The following is a 26,856-nucleotide window of genomic DNA, read 5'->3' as shown; positions in this document are numbered from 1 at the left end:
GTTTGTGCTTTTAAATAGTTTTAATAGAAATTTCTACTTTTAACCTTCATAAAGACTTCATGTTGGATCGTCACCTTAGTGTAAATAAAGCTATACCAATTTACATCAGTTAAGGATCTAGTTTAACAAATATGAAGTGTATTCTCTTTATTACTTTTTTTTTAGTTTATCAGTGATGTCTCTCAGTGTACAAATCTTTAATATTTCCCCCAGTCTGCCGGTTTCAGGGCGCTTCCCTGCCATTGTATATGCAGCCTAGGGCTAGAGCTGGTTGAAAAATTTCTAACCTTGTTAAATTTTGATGGAGGAAAAAATACAATATTTTCAAGGGTATTTTCTCAGCAGATCACTATGTGGATGAGCAGAGGGGTTTGGTGGGGAAATGATTGAGTGCCCTCTGCTGATGGTTAGGTAAAACTGCAAACAGGATTTTAAATGTTGGATTTTTCAGACCAGGCTGAAAGGCATTTCCCCTTTTTCTTCATCTATCTCATACAGAGGGAACCAGGAAGACACAAAGAATTTTACCAAAACCAGCTTGTTCCTCACAGTATTCACATTTTGTTAAGATTATGAATTACATTTGTTGCAGCAAATAAATATGAGATATGTTCTTTGTGTATAGGCAGTATTAAGAAGACCTGAACACAAGTGGACTTTGTAGGACTAAAAAAAATACTTAAAAAAATAACTGGAGATCTGACTCATAGTGGGACTGTCTCTCTTGTAGCCAAGACATAAGTGTGATTAGCCTCACATAATCTCTGCAAGCCTGTAAATTATGGCTGGACATGTGGATCAAGGAAAATGAAGAGATTGCACTAGGTTATAAAAATATAGTCATCCTTTTCAGATATTGGCAAATGCATCTGGCAGGAAAAGTAAAGGGCTGGTGATGAAGTTAGCTCTGGTGACAAGACAATGTAATAGGATGATATAATACAATACAGGCCTAAACAAATTAAAAATATCGCTATGTTGTATATTTATGAATTCAAACATGCATGGAAATCAAATATTTTTTAACAACTCAAATTCTCATAAGTTTGTGGGTACTCTTTCTGGATGACAGTTACTTCAAACAATTTTCCTGATTAACAAAGTAATGGTTCACCTGTGCCATGAAAAATTTACTGTTTGATGTGTTGCTAGATGGAAATAGACACTTCAGGTTTATTCAATATAGTAAATCAAGTGATTATCAATAATCTGGTTACCGTCATTTTTCTGCAGTATCTTTTCCTTATTTTAGTAACTTGCTATTTCTTTGAAAACAATATCTCAGTTGAGCATTTCAGGAGCTTTTTTACCCCCCATACAATAATAACTCAATTTGTCAAAAAAAAAATCTTGAAATCACTTCTTGATTTGAGTAGCTGATTTATGGTTTGACTTACCACCTTCTTCCTCGTGGCATGGAACTCACAGTGATAACAGCATTCCTGAAGTGTCATGTCACGAGGTATAATCCCGACCTGCCAATTAATAATTTTAGGGATGTTAAAACTTGTATAAAACAAAAAAAATTTCAGGCACAGTATAAAGTGGATCATGTCTTGCATGCTTGTTTGAAATGAAGGACGAGTGCAACAGAGAACTAAAAATTAATACCTAGACTCAGTTACAGCTTGTAGTTTTCTGTGCTTTAAACTAGAGAAGCTAGTTTTTGTCCTGGGGAAGCTGCTGTATAGGCAACACATTCCTCTTCAGCTGTAGTCTGTGTTGGGAGGACAGAGACATCTATTGGACTGCTGAGGCAAAGTGTTCAGAAAAATTATTAACTTATTGCATCATATTACAAAATCAGTTATATTCGCTCCCTGAGGCAGTACCTCTTCATCTTTGTTCAGATGGGGGGGAAAAAGATGTGGTATAAAGGCAATGCTTCTGCCCTCCTCTTGATCCCTTGTAAGAGGCTGATGTGTTAAGTTCACTCATCAGGATGTTTTCAGGGTGAGAAAATATCATATGATTTGAGCTTATTCATGTTCAGATTTCCAATATTGTTTGGAGGCCAAAATCTTGGGATGTTTTATCCATGACATGACTTTAGTGTCTAAACAGTGTAGTGTAAGTAACTGTCATTCTGTAAGTACCAGGAGATAAAGAGAAAACACCACATTTTCCTGATACTGTATAAGCATATGCTAAGCAAGCCATTAGAAAAATCCTGATTTAGTCAGTTAAAACAAAGAGTAGCTCAAGTTCATATTGCCCATAATAGTGCTCATTCCAAAATCAACAGGAAAGTTTTATAACATGAGCAGGCTTTGGTCCCTTTCCTTGTCACCTCTTTGGTTTCCATCTGATTTTATTTTGGCCCATATATTAAATCACTGTAAACGTAGGTGAGTTTATTTATGAAAAATACAACTATACTTATATTACTTTTTAATATTGAAAAGATTGCAGCGCAAAGCAGTATCTTGTAGGTTATATTTCTTAAGAAAAAAAAGTCATAAATTATTTCATTCCAAATGAAACACAGTATGCTGATGACAATGTATTGATTTCAAGCATTTTTTATGTGTTGTTACATGTAAGAATTTTTTTTTCCCAAATGATTAAATAAGTAGTTATTCACTGAATATTGATCTACCAACACAAATAATCTCTGAGGAATAATCATTCATCTGTTAATATAGTGGTTGCAAATAAAGCTTTGTATTTCAGTTTTCTGGGAGCATTGTAGAACTATAGAGCTGCAACACTGAGGATTATTGGCTGGTGTTTGAGGGCTGCCTTTGGTGTTTCAGTCCCTTCATTACAGAACAGCAACAAAGCAGATCAGAGAGTAGGATGAAAAGTGGCAAAGGGGAGTGGGATCATCTCACCTGACCAGCCAGGTGAAAGTCATTATCTAGTCACGAAGACTGAAGCAAGGGGGCACTGGCTGCTTTATAAGGATGACTGTGCTATAACAAATTCAAGCAGCAAACTTCAAGCTTGTGGAAGGGGAAGTTGAATTTATTTTATTGAATCTCTAAGGGCTTTACTGTCGCATCCAACTACTCAGAACTACCAAGATGTGTCTGACTAGGACCATTTGTATGCAACACAGAGGACAAGAAATGCTGGCTGTAAAAATCAGAACAATTTGCTTAAACCAGATTCTTAATTTTTAGGGAATAATGAAAGAAGATGAATGCCAAAGGAGGAGCCTTTGTCTCCTTCCATAAGGAGCTGAAATTCCTATTCATTAACTTCATTGTTCTGGCTGTGGAACAATGTTTTTATTCCTTAGCACAACACATTGTGGTTTTTTCAGTAGGTTTTTTTTAGTTATTTTGACTGCTGAATTAGGAGTCAGAGGAGCTTCTAAATTCTCTCTGTATCAGGCTTGCTCTCTTAAAAATAATAGAACGTGCTCAGTTCTTCACCTCTGACTTGCAATGTAATTAGAAAAGCAGGTGATTGAGAGATCTTAATATTCTAGGCAGCCATCTCTTGGCTGCCGATACATTATGTAAACCTGGTTCTAAAATACTTTTCAAAAGGTTAACTATTCATTTCACTGTCAGTAATTAAAAAAAAAAAAGAAAAAAAAAAGTGGAAGGTGGAGCTTGTTTTAAGGAAATGTGACAAAAATTGCAAATGGGAAAATATTTCTTTGTTTATAAAGTAGATTTTTTACATGTACCTATAGGCTGCCTAAATTATCAGAGTTTTCACTTAAGTGGTCAGTGAGCTTCATAGTTTCTGTGAGTAAGAGTCCAGCAGAAAAAAAGAACATTCAGTAATTTATTAGAGGGTCATTGTTTCCAAATTTATTGTCCACGAGGACAGTAAGGATAAGGAAAAATGTAAGGATGAGCAAGGAGAAGAGTAAAAATGTTAAGAGGCCTTCACTGTTGAAGTCTCGTGCAGAACATCTGTAGAGGAACACTGTGGGGTTGATGTGATGTGTATGAGCTAAAGAGCTTTCCTTGTGTCCACAGAGGTGAGAGGAACCATCAGATCCCCATTCCTCTGTGTTGGGCCCAGATCTGAAATGAGTTGTATTTAAGTCTCATGGAACAGAAAAATGGTTTTCGTTTGGGATTTTATTTTATTTTATTTTATTTTATTTTATTTTATTTTTCTATTTTATTTTAATTTTTCATTCAGAAGGGCTTATTGAATGAAATCCTGAAAGGCTTTGGAAGTTTTGCCACTACAGTGTTAAACTAGTAAGCATGTTTATATGAAAGCCATAAAATATAACAGTTGCTATTCCTTACTGCCTGAAATTAAAAAAGCTTCTGTTTGTCTCTATCTCCCACAGCACAGTGTCTCTAGAGCTAACTGCAATAAGATTATTATGTTGTTTACCGATGGTGGTGAAGAAAGAGCACAAGAAATTTTCCATAAATATAATGAAGACAAAAAAGTAAGTGATATATGAAAGATTTTACTACATAATATACAGCAGCGCTAAGAGGAACATTTAAATCCAGAAGTTAAACATTTTGGGTATGTGTATAAAGTACTTTTTAAAAACACATTAGTATTGAACCTTAGGGCCCTTAATGCTTTCTCAATTTATAACATTTCTTTGAAAGAAACATAAAATATATTTATTATTTTAGACCTTGTGACTCATTGGTGTCAAGCAGTACAAAGTATGCCATAAACCATAAAGAATGAAACTTTTTATTGACATTTTTCTTCTATTAGTGTAATCCTTGCATTATCAAGTAGAAACACAGGTAGTTAAATGTTATGAGATATATATATATATATATTATATCCCCTCACTGTGAATATTTTCTGTGGGTTTTTTTGTTCATTAGGCAAAGGCAAAATGAGATCTCAAGGTTAGAATCTGATTCTGAATAGTTTTGGACTGGTACAAACCCATATATTTTAACCAGTGAGGCTAATCATATCTTTGACTGTCTTAGCTAGGAGTGGGATGGCATTCTATTGATAATATTAGATCTGTGGTTCAACCAGAATTACGAGTTTGACATGAGAATCACTGAATGAGTTACATTGTTCACATTAGATTGGGTTATTAGCTGTGCTGATTTGAGGTTTAAAATTTTTATCTAATCAAACTTCTGGCCTGGCTTTTACATACCTTATAGGTGTAAAAATGCATGAATATGTGTGTGAAATAAAACAGCTTTGTAAATTATATCCTACTGCATTTCAGTGCCAATTATATTTAGAAAATTAATCACTTTCTAAATAAAGGTTAAATATGATCTGGATTCACACTGCAACTAAGAATTTATCTTTTCCAGTGCTTGGACATGTGCCTATACGTGGTTGGGGGGGTGGGGGTGTTTGTTTTGTTTTGTTTTGTTTTCAAGAAAAGCAGATAGAAGTTAGATCTCAATTCACCGAGACACTTTTAACAGTTGCCATGGATGCTTGTGTATAAAGCAGTGGAAGTATTTAATTGGAAATCCTCATGTATTTGAATTAATCCCTTCAAAAGGAGAACTAGAAATGCAAGACACAATTTCTATCTTGACCAATGATTCACTCAGTGACCTTGAATAATCATTTTGTGTCTGCTTTATAATAGTGTTTCACATAGAATGATATGGTGGGGTTTAGTTAATCTTCATGACTGAGCTGAATATACTTTTTAAACTGATAATTAGAAGGAAGAACTGAAATCATAGCAACTCGTAGTGTAACACACATGGCTGTATTCTGAAAATGTATGCAGAGATTCCTCTTCAGATTTGGAGCTGGTAGCTTTTATTGTGTTACAACAAAAGCCATCAGCCAAAGGAAATACATGCATAAGGGGGAAGATGTATGATTCATTTCTTATTATTTCCCATTTCATTTGCCATATTAGGAGGAAAACAGTAAAATACCCACTTTGAACAACAGAACAGATCTGCAGTGCTGAGATTTGTGGTCTTACTCACATCATGCTTGACATGCTTGAAATGTAGTATTTACTAATTTAAAATGGTTATTTGGCTGCATCCTTTAATACTGTAAATTTGCATTGCCAAGGCTTGAATTGTTTTTATGTATACTGTTATATATAATAAATTATACTCTCACTTTCGTGTTCCCTCTAGGGAATGAGGCTTTGGGGGGTATATTATATACAACAAATGTATAATGGTGCTAATGGTCACTCTATTGATTTATGATTATTTAGGTATATTTTCATATATAATTAAACGCAGTGCAGGTGTAATGCAATGCAAATTTCCTCCAGTTGATTAAATTCTATGTTACTACAAGTTCAGATCTTAGTAAGCGTGCACATTTTGTTACTTGTTTAATAAAGTACTAAGTTGCTAGATGCCTCCCTTACTGGTGGTTTCTTCCAAGGTGACATTGGAAATACAAAAAGTACTAAGAAAGATTTTGCAGGTACAATTTGAAGAACCATTTGCTTTATCCTAATAGTTTTCAATCAGTAACTATCCTTGTGGTGTTGAAGGGAAATTTATGGTTGAAAAACTTCTAATGAGATTGAACCAGTAAATGTGGTTTTAGAAATCATAATGACCCCTCCCCCCCGACAATCTTTCATAACTTTCTAATATATTTTAAAATAAGACTAATACAAAATACGCTTGTGGTCGTGTTCTCCTTAGTAAGACTACACTTGAGTCCAGAATGATCACATTTGGGCTCTCCTCTTGTTCCCTCTCTGTGCAATTTAGTGTTATTCTTAATCCAGTAGAGCATAATAACATAGTTGACAGATACATTCTAACATGAAAAATACACACATACTTTCAATTTCGTAAAGTCAAAGTCACAAACAGTGTTACCTTCTTAGATTGCATAATAGGCTGCTTTCATATATATTAAATTATGAGATATTAAAGACATGTGGATCTAGATTCTGTTGCCTTTATCGCAGTTAATTTATAATTTATTTCACAAATAGCCCACTGAATGCAAGACCAATTTTATAATTATAATTTGTAGAAAGACTATTCCATATGAGTAAGGTGTTAAAAAAGTTTTTCATGTTTTACCGCAGCAACTCTTCATAGTATAAATATGTATCAGCTCATGTCTCTTCTTGCCTACTCTGCATTTATTTTAACATTTTTCTTTGTGTTTTGCATGCAGTATGTAAAAGATTAATCTTTGTTGTCTTATTTCACAGCCAGTCACTTCCCATCTTGGGTACACTGTGTTGTAAACTTACTTTTTTTTTTCTTCGTACAAACAAAAGACCATTCATTCAAATCTGTTAATCCTGGTTTTCATCTCTCTGATGTAAAATCACTTCATCTCTTAAAATATTTTCTTCTTCATGTCAGTTACTTTGTAATTCCTTGTTATGAAAGAAGCTTCAATAAGTTTTGGCCCATCAGATGACATGACTTAGTACACTTGTTTGCAGTGCCCTTAGTGCAACCTTCAAACAAAGAAGCGAAAGAATACAATAAACAATTGGGAACTACTAAAAGAGCAGCTTAAAGTCTAGAGGCTGGAAGATTGTCCTGTTAAATTAGGGGGGTTAATCTGTTTGAATTAGCATGCAGATCTATTTAAAATAATTTCTGTCTTTACAAATAATTTACAGTCTGATTAAGACAGTTATAAAACCTACATAACACAATTTTGAGGAGGAACATTCCTAGTTTTCATCTGCTTGAGATGGAAAATCACAGTTGTGTTTCACTTTTGTATGCCTTTTTCCCTTTATAAAGCCAGATTTTATTGTCACATATTGCAACTACATGCTGTGCCTGATATTTAAAAACTGGCATGTTTACCTTTACGGTGACATTTGGGGCACTCACATTAAACGTGTGAAATACCACACACGTGCTAAATTTCAGGAATGGGGTGGTAAATTTTCATTTTATTTTCACTTATACTGCAGATGGCTTCACTGAAGATAGCAATATAAATTTAATTGAAATGTAGGCCCAGTAGGTGTTCATCCTGAGATTTTTGAGTTCAGATTGAAATTAGAAAACAAACTATAGCTCTTCAGGACAAACTGCGCGCCCTGAAATCTGTGTTTTGAAGGATTGCTCAACTTACGTGAGTAGGAAAAGACTTAAATATACCTCATGTGCTTGCAATTGTTTGAGGTTTCCTAGCATGGTGGAGGTTTGTGTGGGTCAGGTCAGATTGATCTGACCTCTCAGGTAAGAGAACCGTAAATTGGGTCTCATGTCCCATTTCCAGGGAATTATCTGTCGTGGTTAATACAACCTCATTTTGTGTAGATTTTTCTGACGGTATCATTTAAGAAGAAATGGTATGCAGAGAAGTTTTCCAGCAACTCAGCTCCATTAAAAATATCTGTATGTGGTGAGCACAGAACTGCTACAATGATAGAAGTCCTATGGGAGAAGACTCCAGCTTGCTGTAACTCCACTGGGAAGTTTACAACTGGCAGTGGCCTCTTTCTAATGGCACACATTCAGCATGTCAGTAGAATGATAAAATGAAGTATCTGTGTGAAAGCTCTTGCAAAACATTCTTCTAAAGCAAAAATACCTCACACTGTCCTTGCCAAAGGAGGGAGCCCTTTTCTTCATTGATTTGAATCCATTATTGCACAACTGCAGGTCAGTAAAACTAAAAAGAAAACTGTTAATCTAGGTAATGGTGTATGAATCATTCTAGACAAGTGTTAGTCCTGACTACAATTGACTATTGAAAAAGTCCATTATATTTCCACTTGGGATAGCCATGGGATTCTCATCAGGTGTCAGTCTGAATCCATACAACTTTCTAGGATTACTTATAGAGCCAAAAATAGAAACAGCATCTTACTGAACAGTAATACCAGCTTTGAATAGAGCTTAACAATTGTCAAAGTGCACCCCAACAGTTCTTGCATTTCTGAGTCTGTGATAAGCTTGTGACACGGGATCTAACATAAAGTAATTAAATTAAGGGTTGAACCGAGCAAAATTCTGGTTTATATCTGAATGACATGTTGCATACTTTGATAGATAAAATTTAAGCTATTTTTTTAAGTTTTCTGAATTGTAGATTATTCTCTGGCCTTCTTTGCATTAGCCTGTGATCTTTAGACAACCAGACACTAAGATATTTCTCATTCCTCCCGATAGTCCCCCTGTGCTGCGAATTTTCTTGGAGTGATGGTACAGGAAATAGCATGTGGAAGAAATCTCCAGCTAAGTGGTTAAACTGGCTCCCTGGGTCCTTCCCTAATCACTTCTGTCTTAAGCAAGTGTCATCTTCCAGCTGTTAATTTTAATTTATTGTATGTACTGTGACATGCACAACTGGTAAACCTAAACTTGGGTCAGTATTTATAAATTCCACAATCCTTTCCTTTTTCTTTCAAAGTGCAAACTATTAGAGTGTTCACTGAAGAAGTATCTTATTCTTAAGGCAAATTATCTCTTTTTTACCTCTTTCTTAACTCCACTTATTAATGAAGACCTTGCAACATATCCACTGTTCCAGCTTCTGAGTTCCTAACATAGATTAATTCATATTAATGAATTTAAATATTTCATATCAGCAGTCTTCCTCCTGTGACAGTCATTATCCAAATATGCTTTGGTAATAGTCAAGCTGCACAATACTAAGCTATTTAAGGTCATAGATCCAATATGATATTAGGCACACGTTTTTGCCCACAAACCTAAATTTTGAACAGTTACCTGATGGTGTGCTGGACAAGATTGATGCAAACTTAGGAGGTGCAGCAGAAAGTGCAGTGGGACAGAGGAGTGTTTATTTTAGGAAGAAGATCTGCATGCAGAAGAGCCTTTTCATGCATGTGTCCACACACACACATGTGTATTTTGATACTGTTTCTCTTTAGGCTGCGGTTTCATTACAAGCATGAATCTGTCTGGGTTACCACGTGACAGTTTTATCTACTGTACAAGATAAAAATCCATGTGGTGGTGTTGAGAACTGCAGAAGGCTAATGAAAGTTTTAATATAGCTTTGTTGAAAAGTAGCCTTATCGGTCATATTAGAATCATGCGTATCTGTTACATAAAACCCAAGTGACAGCTTGTTTCCTTCAATTTTGGCATGGAGGGGGCTATTTGATACTTCTATTGTTGATCTTCAATTCCAAACCACTGCATTAATAGTGATTGATTCAGGGTATCACATAGAGGTTGATGCTGCAGATGGCATAAAATGATTAATCAAGGCAACAGGGATAGGATATCACTTAATATAGAAAGCACATTATGTTTGTTTGGGGATTAAAGCAAGAGAGTCAGACTGCATTTTACTTATTTATACAAACAAAATGCTACATATGGCATAACTGGTTGAGGTTAGACACCAGAAGGTTTATCCTATCTCAGTCTCCCCACATATTAACTCTGCATTCATTCTTATGAATTTGGGATTCCAGTGAAATGCCGTGTGAGTTGATTGTATTCTTCTGTAACTGTAGAAATGGAGGACTGTGACTTTCTGCAATGAGCAATTTAATACCTAGGCCATGGCTAATGACATTTATGTAGCCTCCTTAAAGTATCCATTTCCACAGCTTCCTTAGGTATTGACATTTTTCTGCTTTAACACCTACCTAGCTTTAGAAAGCTTTCCCTAAATTTTCTTAAGGCAAAATAAGCTTAGAGGGTTGGTTTTTTTTTTCCTTTTCATTTTATATTCATTACAGAGAAAAATTAATTCTCATCATAACTTCATCTTGCATTTTAGGAAACCATTTTTATCTTGTCACCTTCACCCAACTTTTCAACTTTTCTCTTTTCAACTAAACAAACATTTCTTTCAAATTCTCCTAAGTTATATCATAATATCTTAAATTCTTTTCATTCTTTATTATCACCTCTATTATATATAAAATGGCATGTTATCTCTACCTTTCTTAAAACATGCTCTTGAACAGTTAGAGAGGCTTAGGCAGTATCAAGAGAACAGAGTATTTTCTATGACTTTTTTTCATGAATCACTTAGGTAAGTGCATCATAGAATATAACTTGCCATTTTGGAACTGCATTATATTATTGAACCATATTTTTTCACTTTGCTCTGAATCTTTTTTCCCGAACTGCTGCTTTTTACAGGTAATCTTCCATTTCAGCTTCTGTGTTTGATTTTTGAAGTATTTTTAATCTTACATTGCAGTAGGCAGCTTCTTCTTGTATGTTTAATATATACCTCTTCATGAATTACCAGTTTTCTTGTAATCCTTTATTCTTTGGGTTATCTTCCTACAATACTCACCTAGATAGTTCTCTTGAGTTTGTTGGAGTCTGTCTCATTATCCTTGTTTTACTGCCCTCATACCTTCCTTTCCTTGAAATAAAAATCACTTGTTGATCAGAGGTTCTTCTAGATTTTCAGTTAATTCCTCCTTAAAATTAAGAAATAAATCTGTTCTTGTCATCTCCTAGAATAAGAAATTTTCCTGACCAGCTACAAGTTACTCAAGAACTGTGTCTCACAACATATTTTTTTTATCTGCATGAACCCATATAATTAAAGCTATAAATAATTTTTTTTATGCTTTTGGTGTTTATGGAAGTGCCATAAGTAAATAAGAACTGACTATATATAATCAGTGCAACTATAGACAGAGGAGATATAAATTGGTCTGCTATAAGTGCCGTGTAAAAGAGACTCACAAATTCCATTCATTTAAAATATGAGTGGAGAAAATTTAAGTTAAAAATTGTTTTGTGCAGATAGAGAAGCAAAACCAGACACACACAAAAAAATTAATGTGTGATTATGAAAATTAAGCAATGCTTTTCTATAAAGTTACATGTTATATAGTTACACATCTGTCTATCCACTTAGTCTAGAGTTTTCCAAAGGTTAACTTCACAACATTGGTATAAAAATGTAACTTTCTGTGAAAAAACTGCAGAATATGTCCACTTGATAGAATAAGTAATATAATAGAGCTAGCACATCTGAATATATTTGTTAAAATATTATTTAGTGACTCTAAAACTTTATAAAAATCTTAGTTTCCAAATGATGCTTAGGCCAACTGGTAGATGGGTGATGAGGATTAGCTGAGTGTTACTCCATTAGTAGATGGGGTTGTTTCACATGGGATGGAACATTTTTATATGAAAAGATTTGCCAGTGCACTGGTGGAAAAGGGAGACAGAAATATGTAGGAGGCTTTGTACTGGGGCTCAAGGGAGGAGTTACAGAATGGGAATCTCTGTAGTACTCAAGAGAATACCGGAACAGCTGAAACAAACAGATGGTAGCACAAAATATATGCATGCAGCAGCCTAAACAGATGATGGGTTAAGAAGGAAAGGAAAATTTCACGAAACAAAGTTACAGTCCGTTCAGATAACAAGAAATATGTGTTTATATATTCAAGAAGCATAACAGAGGAAAGAGATATGAGGGAACTGAGAAAGCATACGTGTAGGTGTACTGTAAACTTCACTTAAGCAAGTAGAAACCCTGCACAACTTAAATGTAAAGTATTAGATGTTGCCCCAGACATTGTAAGGAAGGGTTGCTTTTTAGGAGAGAGCATCAGTACCTGGGATGGCAGAGCGCTGTTTGAGAAATCTTACCAAGAGTAAGAATTTTTATATGTAATAAGAAGGCCTTTTTGTATAGCATCTTGAAAAAAATATTTACGTTTTGGCATGGAATGAGTTTCTGTCAAAAACAAACAGAAAATACCCCAGTCTCTACTTGGAAAATTAATTGGATTCAAAATCTTGATTAGTCTAAAAGAAAAGGGTAAACCTGCTCTGTCATATCTTCAGGAAATCATACGCACATTCTTTAATCTTTTGTGCTATACAAGATGGACATACAGGAATGAATGTGCTATACAGAATAGATTGTCTTTAATAGAAGAATGAGAAACTGACTGTGCAATCTTGTTCTTGCATGGTTATGGAAAATGACATTCAAGTATGAGCTTTTAATTATTTTCTCTTGAGGTTTTCACAACCATTTTTATAGGTCTCACTCCTAAAAAAGTAGAGAAAAAAACATCCAAAATTTGAAAACTATTATTATTATTATTATTATTATTATTATTATTATTATTATTATCCAGAACAGAAGCAGCCTTCATATGCAGTCTTTGAATACATAATTTAGTATGTGTCTCCATTCTTCGGTTCCTGTATTTAGCTTCTGTTTGAAATCAGTAATTTTACTTGAAATCATATTCATGCTAGCCTTGTATCAAATTCATACTTCTGTACTCAGTGTTTTCTGAGGCTTAGATGGGAATTCTGTTCTTTGTAATCTCATTATTAGTCAAGTGCAAAACAAGGCATTTAATCCATACTGACCAAAGGATCAGGAGTGCAACTGCAAATACACTTTTTAAATATTTATTACTTTATTTAAATGGAACTTTTTAACCAGTATTTTGTTTATTTACAAATGATTTTATGAAGCCAAGTCTTTGCAGGTGATGAACTGTATAATTCAGACAAACCATATTTTACTCTTGACCCTACATGTAGACAGGAAAAACAACTACCTCAGTTCTTTCTGCTGCAAACTCAGTCTGTCGATGCTATTTTATTAGAAAACAAAAAGAAAGACAAAACCAAAATTCTCTAAGGCAATATTTTGTCTCAAATAAATTTTCCTCTCAGGATCATGTTTATAAATAAGGCTGAAGAACTTTTTTTTTCTTTTTTTAAATAACAACACAGACTTCATGAGAGATGATTAAAATTCATTTATCTCACATCATAGATTGAAAAACAGCTTATATCTTGTCACCTAAAGTGTGATTTAACGAAGTACGCTGTCACTGCTCTTCTCTTTCAGACATTGTGAACGCTAAATTTACAACTAAATTTACTAAGAGCAATGTGTTACAAACTGCTAAACACACCAGGGCTATAGATAACCCCCCTGTGGATTGCATGCAGGATCAGGTTTTTTGTTTGGTTTTTTTGTTTTTTTTTTTTTTCTGAAAATTTGATGTATTTAGCTGATTACAAAAGAAATTATAATACATATCATTCAGTATAGGATTGAACTGTTATGATTAATTTTATTAAACCATCCATAGGATAGACGGTATATATAAATCTGTATATATGCAATGTTCTTCATAGACAATCCTGAGATTTCAGGTACAATTTGCCAAGAAGTACAGTGAGCGAGCATGCACAGCGATTGCATTAATTGCTAACTGTGAAGGATGTTCTCTGTTACATGATTGTGTATAAGACGTGGTCTTTCAGCCGTGCTAGGACACTTGCCAGTTGCTGACAGCAGACATCATCAGTGCCTGCTTCTGTCAGTAAGAGGACGTCTTACCTGCAGACAGAAGCAAGGTCAAGTTGCCCTGAGCACAGTCCTTTATGGCAGTGCTGAGTTTCCATTGTTATACAGCAGCTATTAATTTTTTCCCCTAAGATAGGAAAGGGAACCAAACTTGAAGCATTTTTGTTCCTCAATCTGCCTCTTCTAAGGTGATCTGAAGATACTGTTCTGTTCTCAGGTCAATCTCCAAGAAACAGCCTGTGAAGAAGGGCAAAAGTCCCTTCACCTGTTTAACTAGCATACCCTTTTCCAAGCTCACTGAATCGTTTTCATTTGAAATTCTCATGTTCTTGTGAGGATCAGACCATTGTAAAATTAGACATGAACTTTCTGTAACTGATAGTTCCAGAGGAAGATATCCTGTAAAATAGTCCTGCTAGAAATGAGAATTTCTGATGGCCCTTCCCTTTCCCCCAATCCTTTTCCCTCTTCTAGTACAGCTGTTTGACGTTTGCAACCATTTAGTTTCAGTCTGTGTTTTCTGTGCTGTACAAGAACTGGAGTAATGGGAGTGAAAAATGGAGGATGTAACGATACAACTTGTGACAGTTAATATACTATTTTCAGACAAAGACTATTTACATGAAAAAAATCCGAGTACCTGATTAAAACTATTGTCCGAAATATTCAGTGGAATATTAAATATTATTTTAAATCCTTAGCTGTTATTTGTACTATTTCTTCCCCAGGGTTTACAAGGCCAACAAAAAAAACAAAAAAAAAAAAAAAAAAAAAAAAAAAAGAGGAGGAAGACTTAGTGTCACAATATGAATGGCAAATATCTTTCTAATTAATCTGGTCCTTTCCAGCTGCTCAGCTGCCTCCAAGTGTTGTTTTGGCTATCAAAGAATCACTTAAAATGCTTTTAATCCAGAGTGCAGAGGGAATTACTTTGTCAACTCCTTTGTTTGGTCCCTGATACGAGCCACCAAATTCACAAGGAACTCTCAGGAAAAAAATTACTTATTCTTCAGGGAATGCTACATGCTGAGTGTCTGGGAGAAGTAGCTTAGGGAAAGGAGAAATTTATTTGTTTTTCATTTCAGCAATGAAACTTTGTTATTAAAATGACCAAGGAAGGAAACAACAGAGATCGACAACAGAGTATATAGAACCAGGGTAGTCAAAGTAAAACACTCAAACAGCTGAACTGTTAAAAAGATGACAGTATAATTTCTTTATCTGAAAACCGAGAGAGAGGATGAGTGGCTAGAAAATCATTTGATCTAAAGTGAGTACTTTACACTTATTTCCAAGGTGGTGTGGGGTGGTCTGGTGAGGACAGCACTTCTGGTGAAAATCACAGGAGAAACCACCAGTGTGTCAGCATCCTTTGAGCCAGAGCTACAACCACAAATCTGCATCACGGAAGACTACTTGAGTACTGTTTTGGAATTTTCTAGATAAAATCCACTTCTGCCTTTCAGCAAGATGAGCTAAGTGTACATCAGCTGCATTGCACTCTGTTGGAGACTTCATACTAATCAAAATGTCTTAAGGTACCACTTACGTTAGTAAATCACATGTGGTTAGGACTTGGGCTTGGACACTGTGCTGCAGTCCTTTATAGGTTTTAACTGTTAGTTAAACTAGGGAGGTTTTCAGCCTCTGACAACTGGTGCGCTCCCAGACAAGGTGCTGGGTCTGCTCCCGGGGCAGCAAGGAAAGGCAAGAGGGAAGGAGCAATGGATGAGCTTCTATCCATGTATGTGGGCTCTACTGCCACCGTTGCTCTTAAGGCTGGAGAGTAGATCAAGGCCTAGTTTTGGGTAGGGTTAACACAGCCAAATTGACTCTCAAACTTAAATTCAAGAACATCATTATGAAGTCTTACTGGTGTTTTTGAAAGCCCATTCTCTTTCTCACCACTATTCTTTACACTAATTTAAAAGGTAATAAAATAGAGCTGGTTTATACCCACACCTAGAAAATTTTGAGATTAAAAAACTTCACCTTATTTACGGAGACAGTGTAGTAAAGAGGACATAGCCTCCTTAGATAGTAAGTTACTGTGAGCATACAGAATTTAATAATTCTGCTTGTACTTCTGTGATACTTCTGGCTCATCAAATATTAAGGTTAAACTACGTAAATAGTTAAAGGATCTCATAATCAGTGGTCCATCTATCTAATTATAATCAATGCAGCAGAGGTAGGTTAGTAGGTATCAGCAGAGTATTTGTACTGCCCCACTTTTAGCGGTGCAGCAGAAGAGGAAGGGGCACCACATGCTGGCCCTTTAGTGAGTAAGGAATGAGTTGCTGTAGTTCCACAAGGTGGCACTAAGAAGATGTAGAACAGTGACAGTGAATTAGTATTTTTTTTTGTTCTGTGGGAGTTGTAATTCTGAAATTTTTCCATATGTTAACCATAATGGTTTTTTTCAACCTCTGCACTAGAAAATATCCCCATTTTCATGCAGATATGTTTCCTTTATGAGGAAACAAAGCAAGCTGGATGAAACCACTTTTTTCATTTTTGAAACACTGAAATTCTCAAAACACATTTCAGGCAATCATGGCATGCACTTCAAAGACTTCTTCAGTGAACATGCACCTTTCATTGTATGCATATGTTATGAAGACTTCAGGTATAATCTTCAGTTGTTAGTTCCTTTTGTTGAGTAATTGCATATAACTACACTACACCACACATCAGCGTTCTCGGATCTATTTTCCAAATATATTAAGACCATTAAATGGTTTGGGGCATATATTATCAGTATAGAATCATATCCAAAGCAAGTCGGATTCTCCAATAATGTCTTAATATATAACATTTAATTTTTCTTTTTATTTTAAGATAGAAGAACTAACATTAGATTGTAATGTGAGCTAATTTTTAAAGTGTCATTATTTCTTTTCTTTATTAGACTATAATTACACAGACTATAATTAGACTATGAATTCATAAGTTAGCATTGCAGCTTGAAGTTTGAGGTTGAACTGTAGTGAATAAAAGATATTAATGATAGAGAAGACTGCAAATACAAATGGAGAATCTGGGATAAATAATTCACTGTGGATAAATGTCTAGAAAAGTAGTTCCAAGGACCTGTTCTATCAGTCTTTAAACATGTGCCTCAGTTAAGGCATTGTTCCACTGATATCAAGGGGATTACCTGCACGGTTAAATGCCTTGCTGAATCAGACCGTAGAGTGTCACTTATGGAAACACTCAAATTGGTGTTTTATCAAATGCATTCATACTTTCTTAATGTTGATCAATTCAAAGATGTCCAGCATGCAAATATCTTTGCATCTAAATATTTGAGAGCTAAATTCTTACTGTTTCCCATGTGGGTTTTTCTCCTCAGTTTCCCCAAGTCTACACGTTTTTGGAGAGTACCCATAGCAAGAAGTAGATGCTAATGGAGTCATAAATATCAAAAATACATTATACATTTCTGTTAGTGTATCATGCCATTCTTGGTGTTTCCTAATTTGACACAGAATTGTGAATGCTGCATTTTGAGTTCTAGACCTTTAAAACTTCACAACCTTAATACCTGACTACGTTTCATACTCCGCTGCTTAGGTCATCTCTGTTTTTCCCAATTGCTGTTAAGGGAAAATTGTGTAAGTAGTTTAGAGACACATGCAAAAGCCCACATCAACTTCTGAACTTTCTTGAGCCTGGTATTCAAAGCAGTAGAAGTTATGAATTTGCTCAAACTGAGAAACATGAACTCAGACCTCTTTTGTATGAGCACTGAGCTCTCCTGTAGAAGATTAGAGGCACCACTGTCACTGTCATTTTGAAAAGGCTAAGCCTTTCTCAGTCCATCACGAGAAAACCAGCTTTAGTCATCTAAGTGAATCAGACAGCTGTATCCATACTAATAAATGATCCAAGGCCAAGGGTACAGGATGGAGAAATGTCTACAATTACTGTTAACCATACTGTTTAATTTTTAACAGACCTAACTGTATGGTTCCTGGACTGTGGCAATCAGCTCTTTTGCACAAGGTCTGCATTTGTTTCAGGGGGTAGCTTGATCCGGGGCCAGTTCCCAAAAGTTGTTAGAATGAGATCACCCAATATGGGATGGGGGGACAGGGAGGAAGTATGGCAACATAGTTTTGATATAGAGATGTGAGCCATGCTATGCCACTAGCTCTCACAGCCCAAGAAAGAAAATGGGTTATATCCCATTTTATTTACTGCATATAGTCTAAGGGATCCAAAAATTTCCCTCTCGCACATCGTTCTGAGTCTTACGCTGCTGTTAAACACAGAACTTTTCTCCCTGTGCTTCCTAGGGAAAAAAAGCTGCTTTACTTTTATAGATACAACCCAAATGGTTCAAGACTGTGCCCCTGGAAGTCCTGAATCTAGTAGTTCAGCATGACAGAAAATGGACCAGAATTTAGGTGAAAATTTGTATTTGCTGCTTCCCATTGGTTAATTCTAGTTAGCTTCCTAATTAGTAGGTAGAGTTTTCAGATCATCCTCTGAAGTTCTGTTCTCAGTTCAGATTGGTCATAGGTAACTTCTGGCCTCAGTTAGTTCATAGCAGAATCCAAAATTATCTTCAGATTTCTGCCCACAAATGTAAAGACAGTAAGGAAAAAAATGCATTCACAGTTTTAACTGTGGTAGCTTGAAAACCACATAACATTTCCCCATGGCAGAAAAGTACCAAAATGATTAAGTAGTTTAAAGGCTGTTTTACAAGGGATTTAGAAGACGGAGTGTATAACAGAATATAGAAAATGGGTTTATTATTTTATTCAGAGAAGTAAGCTTGGTGTATTGTCCTCTTATTTCAGAATTGTACGTATTAGATATAAACATTTTTCACCGCATCTGATAAAAACATTAGTGGGAAAAATAGTTTCCTGGATCATGCTGGAATTACTGATTTATTTATTCCTTTTATCACAGCTTCTCTTGGTCTGTAGTAAAAGAGATTATCTGTGAACCTTTAAATGGAATTATAAAGGCCAGATTAAAATATTCTGAAAACATGTTGTCAGCATGAAAACTGAAGTTGCATAATTTGATGAGATCAGGTTTTGACTCAGTTTGTTTATTTAGTGGTAAAGATGCACTCTTGCTATTTTACATGATAGACATAAAATGATGGGATTCATCTTGCCTACATCTACCTGAGATTGTGGTGCTCCCTTGATATCTGATACAGATCATATATATCTTCAAAGGTCAGTTAATCTCCTCCGAAACAAGAGAAATTGAGATACATATAAATTATTATTGAGAGCTCTCTCATTGCAGCAGCGTAAAATTCAAGACAAATAATTTATCTATCCAAAAATACATATGTTCATCCACTCTGAACTACTTGCAGAGTGGTTGCAGTTTCTCAAACTCTCGTAGGCCTACACATACTGCCTACATATGTATGCAGGGGTCTAAACAGTAAGTGTGATTTTGTGCTTAGTTACCACTTTGAATTAACTTCACTCAAGCTGTTAATTTTTTGTAATACTCATAACATGATACACCCCAAGGAAGAGTCTAATTTCATTTATTTTATGCCAATAGCAAAGCAAAGAAATAAGGTAAAAAGCAACTGAGATCTGTAGGGAAAGCAGCATTTCCATGGGTAGATCTTCATTTCTGTTTTCATCACAACTCTCTTGAGTGCCATTATCCCCTAATTATCTGCAGCGATCAGGATCTTTCTATTCACCTTGGGGTTTAGGAGCTTTTTCTGCTAAAGAGAAATACAAATTTAAAAGCAAATTAATTATATAATTAGTCAATTATGTTTTCTTCAAGACAGTATTCTCCCTCTATTTTCTGTAGCTTTCTTTTTTGTCTACCATTTCCTCTGATTAGGAGTTGGATTTTTTCTTGTTTTCCTTTGATGTCCTTCATAGGATCCTAGGATAAGTCAGTTTACAAGGGACCTCCAGAGGTCTCTAGTCCAATGTCAGAAATAGTATCAAGTCAGATTGTTCAGGGGTTTATCTAGTCTTATCTATAAAACCTCAAAGGAGGTGGCTTTACAGCCTCTCTGGGCAGCCTGTGCCAATCACTGTCTGACTGTCCTTACATCAATTCTACACTTGTTTTGTTTGTTGATAACTATATTCCTCTACTATATACTGTAAATGAATTATACAAAGAATAAAATACTTTGTTTTCTCCACAAGATTAGGTTCAGAGTGACAAAAATACAGAGAATTAGCTGCCCATTACCAGCACATGATATATTAGTGCCAGAACTAACACAGCTCTGGACTTGGACCCTCAGTGGTAGAAATTAGGACTTTTGTATTTCAGAACAGTTTCAAGACTGTATTTGAGTGAGATGGCAGAGCAGGCTGGTGCTCATCTCTAGTTCTTCTTCATTCTAAGTGTGTAAGTTTTCTAGAAGTATTTAACTTTGAACAGTCCCATTGAAAAGTAGAAAGTGACAGTTCCTATTTGCTTTTCTGATTGTTCCTTTTTTTCTTAATTGATTTGCAAGTTATGTTTCTTTATGAAGAGAATAAATGGATCCCTCCTGTAGGGAGACAAGGTTGCACTTTCCCTGGGAAATGGTTTGGGGGGCAGAAGTGTCCATCCACTGGTGTGGATGGTGGAGAGCAAGAGTCATAGCAAAAGGACCTAGGAATCTGTAGTGTACTCAGAACGTAAGAGGCTGCAAAGAAGCACAGGAAAGAAATAATCAGGCCTTGGTGGTAATGGAAAACAACTTCTTGGGATCAAAGCGTACTTGGCAATTCGGTTCAACTCAGAAATCCACTCAGTTTGTTGAAACCATACTTGAAAGGAAGGACAGGCAAAGGGAGAGGTGCTCGTATCTATTGTGTCTGATCCAGTTATTCCAAGTGTTCTCAGTCAAAAATTCCCTATTAAAAGTAATTAAATCTGTCTTTTTTAATTTAAGATCCTTTTGTCTTCTTTGGACAGATGTCTATAAGGAAAAGCTATAGACAGATGCATCTCAGTCCTTTGGCTGACTCTGGGTCATATCACAGAATATGTTAGTACAGAGCATTTCTTTTTTTCTAAAATTGGTTTGTTTAATTTGACTTGCTGACTCATTTTTCCAGCTGGTCTGTCATTCTACTCAATTCCAGATGAGGCAATAGGAAAAAGAAAACTCTTTTGAATGTTCCACCCTCTTGCCAAACCAAGTAACAATTAAAAACTCCAGTTTTCATTGCAATTCTTTATCTCTGTTAATTATCCAAGCAACAGTAAATCAGATATATTGTCCTCTGCTTGTTGTCAATAATTTAAATTCTAAATTCTTTATAGATTAGTTCCAGATTTAACATGCTGCTTCTTTTCCCTATATTACATACCATTTCACAACATGAATCTAATGCAGTGTTTCAGTTTTACATTTGAGATCAAATGCTACACAGTCCAGTCTATTTGACTCATGCGTTTTATACACACACAAGCAAACCCAAATGACTCTGTCTTAACTTATGTAAGTAGTTACTTTTAATCCAAAAGAGACATCATGTCACTCGACTATCTAACTAGTGACATTTAGTGGGGTTTTTCTTTTTTCACCATAATCTTTGAGAAGAATGCAATCTGAATCAAGTGTTTTATGGACACTAAACTGGTAGCAGTGGTGAGTCCAAAAAAGAACAGGAGTGTAATAAGCAGGGACTGTGTGAGTTGAGAGATACCAATAGGAAATAAAATTGAGATATTCAGCTTGGAAAAAAAAAGATGGTAATTGAACAGAAACAGAAAGATCTGTTAGAAGAGTTTGATGTTGAAGAGTTTGATGTTGAAGAGTTTGTTAGATGTTTTGTAAAAGAGGTCAAGAACAAATGGGGGATGGCAAATGTAACTTGAATTTACAATGTGATACAATATTAAAAAAATAAATGAGATCCAGACATATCAGGCGAAGTCATGTTCGCGCTATCAATACTGATACTTGCAAGGTAATAGAAGGAATTTTTCATCTGTCTCTATCCATATGAACTATGAGAACAAAATTTTACCATCACACGTGTACAGTCATTCCCATACCTGTCTGGGTAACTAGAACTGTAATTGGCTTGACTCACTACTGAGAAATAACATTCTGTGGGACAGTCATCAGTTTTATTGAAAAACTTCAAATTTTGTCTGTTTTTAAAAAAAAAAACCCAAACACCTGAATCAGCATTCAGTGCAGCAGAGTAGCTGCTTTAATTCTGCTTTTAACTGCAGAAACAAAGGGTTTGTATGGATAAAGCAAAACAAAATATATTAATTAAAATTGACATGTAGCACAAAGCTTTGTTCACCCTGCTTGCATATAAGGGTCAACATTAATAAACTTTCATCAATTGCTAGCTGCTGACTGATGATTTGGAGCTATTCCTAGAGCTCTTGATTAATACATATCTCTGATTATGTCACATAACTTTTGTTATCTGACAAATGAAAGTTTAGGTAGTAATCACACATGCTAAATAATGTGATGAAAATTTGTATAAACAATATTTTTAAAACTTAACAATGATCAGTAGTTTACAAGGAGTATCCACAATTTTATACTGTGAATATTATTTAAAGAAAACATTACCCTATTAGCCAATTATAGCCTGCATGTAAATTAATTGTATTAAGGTTTAATTTTAAACATAGTCATCAAGATCCATAGAAAGGAAATCATATTCTGATTTTATATTGTGATCTGTGGTTTGTAAAGTGAAGTGGTAAAGTAAATGGTCCATAAAGAAAGAGATGCCTGAAAAGGAAAGACTGGTCCTTCCTTCAGAGGGACATGATAACAGCAAACAACTTATTAAAAGTGTTGGGAAAATATTTTCCTCACCTTTTACAAAAAGGCTCAGCTTCTGAGGTAAGTATTCAGCCAGAAGCTGAAAAAAAATATTTGTAATTTTTCTACATGTCTTGTAGGATTTTTAATCTGTGTACAGCAATACTGAGTTTTGAGGGTTTTTTGGTTTTTTATATATTAAAGTCAATTTGCATGGAAAATAGTTTAAGCTGAAAACCCTGTTTTCTGTCCAAAACTTGTATAACATTTAGTGAATATTCTGAAGCCATTACTGCTCTCAGTTACTGAGATTGGAATTTACATTGACCAAACAGAATAGAATTGTGCTTATAAAACACATAGCTTTAATGAGTATCAGGAGCTTAAAGTGAAATATCAGAAGCTTAAGCATTCCATGGAACTCTGTTGAGCCAGTCTAGTGGTTTTACATTAAAAGGCTGAAAGTCTGAGCAAAATGAGAATTTGTTTCTGTAGTATCTGAAATTTCATATCTTTCCTGAAATTATTTTACATCTTAAAAAATCCTGTTTTGCATTCCTTTATATTCTACTGCCATACATAGTTTCATTTTAATTCATTGGTGAGCATCTAATATCGATATGAGATTATGTCAACTAATTTAACAAAACCTGAGGAGTTATAATTACCATCCTAGGGGGAAAAAAAAAATCGTTTATGGGCAGTAACCAATGTTAGATTTTTAAAGTATGAAAGGTGTATGAAAGAATATTCTTCTTGAGTTCTACCTCATGGACCAAAATAATTAATAGGAATTCATAAATATAATAATAACAGTGTATCTATTATGGTGATAAAAAATAGAAAATTCACTTTTCTTTTTCTGTTCAAATGTATGACAAATCCAACTATCATTAACTTGAGAGTCACAGTTAATTAATGACATATAGTTAAGTTATATGAATTGTTTTTTAACTTCTATAGGTACGTGTGTTCACATTTTCTGTTGGTCAACATAATTATGACAAAGGACCGATTCAGTGGATGGCCTGTGAAAATAAAGGTATTTTGTTTTTCTTTGAGACTATTCTTTGCTGGAGCTTTGAACAGGCAATAACTCTATTATTCTCTAAGAATTATACAATTTTTTTCAACCTGATTTTAGCTGTATTGTATTTTTCAATAAGGCTTCAAAAAAATTATTTGATTAAATGTGTATATGCATATATATATATATATATAAAAAGAAGCATGCATGTTTATTTCTGATTACTTTATTTAAAACTTTATATTGCAAGAAAAATATCACAGTATTTTAATATTGATATTATTATTATGATTGTTATTACTATTGTTATTATGTTGGTTCAGTTTTGAGAATTCTTCCTGTAATAGCCGTCTATGAAAAGATGGAACTGATGACAGATAAGAAATTAAGCAAAGCTGGTTTATATTAAGGGATCTAGACAAAGGGCGTTTTTGTTTGGTTAGTTGGCTGGTTGGATTTCTTTCCGTTTTTCTCCAAAACTTACAAGGGACCCGATGACTTACATTGTTTTTCCTTTTTTTGATGAAAACATCAAAATTATTCCTTCTGTGATTTCTTAGCTTCTAAGAGCTTATGTTATTTATTTTTATCCTGATTTCTTTATGTACGAAAAATAAAGTTAAAAAAATGTGAAAGGAAGGCAGTAAAGTGCTTTCTCATAAAATTTCTGCATGAAGAAGTGGTCAGAAACATTTAAAAAGACTGTGAAAAAGAGATGTCTCAAATACCCTACAGTATAATTATGGAACAAGAGATAACAGATCAATACAGATAAATAGAAAATAGAGAAAATATCAAACAATGTTGTTTAATATTTTAAATAGAGCAGGTTCCAGGTCTGACTGAAAATGTGGTTTTACAAATCAGTGAGAAGCAAGAGGTAATAGGTGGGATAGATTACAAAGGGTCTTGAAAATTAAGACTGCCAAGGAAGGAGGATAAGATACAGTTCTCAGGCATGGGAATAATATAAACCAAAGATAAGAGAAAGATATAGATACAGAAAAAAAGCAATGATATAGAGGAATACATAACCTGTATGAATAGCATACATGCCACCTCATGAATCCCTCAATATGCTGACAGATTATACAGAAGACACTACAGCTTCATGAGGAGCAGATTGTGCTGTCAGATAATTGCAGAAAATCAACGTTTGTTTTTTTAAACAGGGATTTTTTAACTAATGTCTTTGTATCTTAAAAGACTGTGTGCATGTGAACTCCACTGTTTCAAAATAAATGAGTACCAGCTGGTTTAAAGCATAACCACCTATGTCATTTTATTATCGAGGCAAAATGATCAGTTTCTTCTGTCCACAACTGATGCGATTATTTGTTTGCATATCCAAAAACCTATATTTTTATTTAATTTTTCCTTAATTAAAAGTTTTCATTTATTATCAAGTCACACATTGATTATGGCAAAGTAAATGGCTAACCTCAGTACTCTTAGGTCTCCAGTTCTCCCTGCTTCCTTCCAAATCGACTTACAGCCTACATGCTCTGAAACTGGATCTCAGTGCCTCTCCTCCCAGTCTTATTGTTGCGTATGGGAAATATTTTTCATTCAGAAAAATAGGTGATAAAATCAGTGATGAATAAAGACATTTCTGCTGTTTAGTTAGAGGAAATATCAGTTTGATTTTTTCGTCCTTCCCACAAAGTATATTTTACTGCTATGAACTTCACTATAGTGGCAGGCTGTAGCCACATGTGCATTCCTATATGCATTCAGCATATAATTACATTGCTGTAACAATGTAATTAAAATGACCAATGTGTATTTAAATGACCATAAAATATACTTGCATATCAGACTGACTGGGTATTCGCGAGTACAGATTTAGTACATTACCTCCGTTTTAAAAAAAAAAAAAAAAAAACAGACAAAAGAAACATATGCTCTCACTGCTTAAGAGTAACTAGTTTGGACTATATGACATGGTGACATGCCATAGGTGGCCACGCATTGTGATGGCATTTACTAAATATTATTTCATTTATACATGGTAATTTCTATAAAAATTAAATTAGAAATTACAGGCTAAATTAAGATGAAGAAACTAGTAATATATTACAGTAAGATGGTATTACTTCTTTTCCAAATTTTAGGTTATTATTATGAAATTCCGTCCATTGGAGCCATAAGAATTAACACCCAGGTAAGTTTTGGCTAAATGCAAATAGAGTTGTAAAATGAAGTAACAGAATAATTTCTATTCTTACATGTTGCATTTCATGTCTATTTGCATCAACTAAATTTTAAGATGTGCTGCATTAGGAACAGAGAAAAAAAATAGGTCATTCTTTTACATATGAGGGATTATTCTTATTTATTTAATTATTTATAATAGTTTCAGTGAGCCATTTCACAACGTGATCCCTGTTTCCCTGGCCAGCTGACCCACAGGAGCTTGCCGTGTGCACACAATGGAGCGTTTGAAGTGATTTGCATTCTGTAGACCTCTGCACAATCACTGTGTTATGGGCTCAGTTTTCCTCCTGGATTTACATGATCCCTCTTTGTTCCTGAGACACGGCACCATTTTTTTAATAAAGTTTTATAAACTCAGTAATTTTTTTTATAGCACACCTAGACATTCGCGGTCTGCCTCCTGCCATACTTACAGCATGATCCTAAGGGTGTGTATCACTGTGGGTCTGTGTGAAGGCATAGCCCTGCTAGAGTATCTGAACTCAGCTGGGCAGAAACAGTGATCTGGTACAATCCTGCATATAGGACAGATTCCTGGATTGCTTTGACCAGTCTGGGAGAGACATAGCTTTTTTTCTTCAAAAATAATGCAGGACAATTTTAGCAGACATCGCTGTAGATCACTAAGGGCACAGGACCCTGGAATTATATGGTGAGATCCAAACGGACAGTGTAGATGAACAGATACTATTTTCAGTTGTCTGAAAGCCCATGT

At 34.8% G+C, this 26,856-nt stretch overlaps 1 protein-coding gene across 8 annotated transcripts in view; it reads left to right on the top strand.

The window, feature by feature from the left end:
* Positions 1-26,856, top strand: part of CACNA2D1 (calcium voltage-gated channel auxiliary subunit alpha2delta 1) — a 407,675-nt gene that overhangs the window by 319,424 nt on the left and 61,395 nt on the right. For all 8 annotated transcript variants that reach the window (XM_026861982.1, XM_026861990.1, XM_026861975.1 and 5 more), the window contains 3 exons: positions 4,265-4,369; positions 23,861-23,939; positions 26,039-26,088. In XM_026861982.1, coding sequence (XP_026717783.1) covers positions 4,265-4,369; positions 23,861-23,939; positions 26,039-26,088 — 234 coding nt within the window. The remainder of the gene's footprint in view (positions 1-4,264; positions 4,370-23,860; positions 23,940-26,038; positions 26,089-26,856) is intronic.

This window comes from Athene cunicularia, assembly GCF_003259725.1.
Source record: "Athene cunicularia isolate RWA chromosome 1 unlocalized genomic scaffold, athCun1 chr1_part2, whole genome shotgun sequence".
Lineage (NCBI taxonomy): Eukaryota > Metazoa > Chordata > Aves > Strigiformes > Strigidae > Athene > Athene cunicularia.
This window is presented reverse-complemented; position numbering and strand designations above follow the sequence as displayed.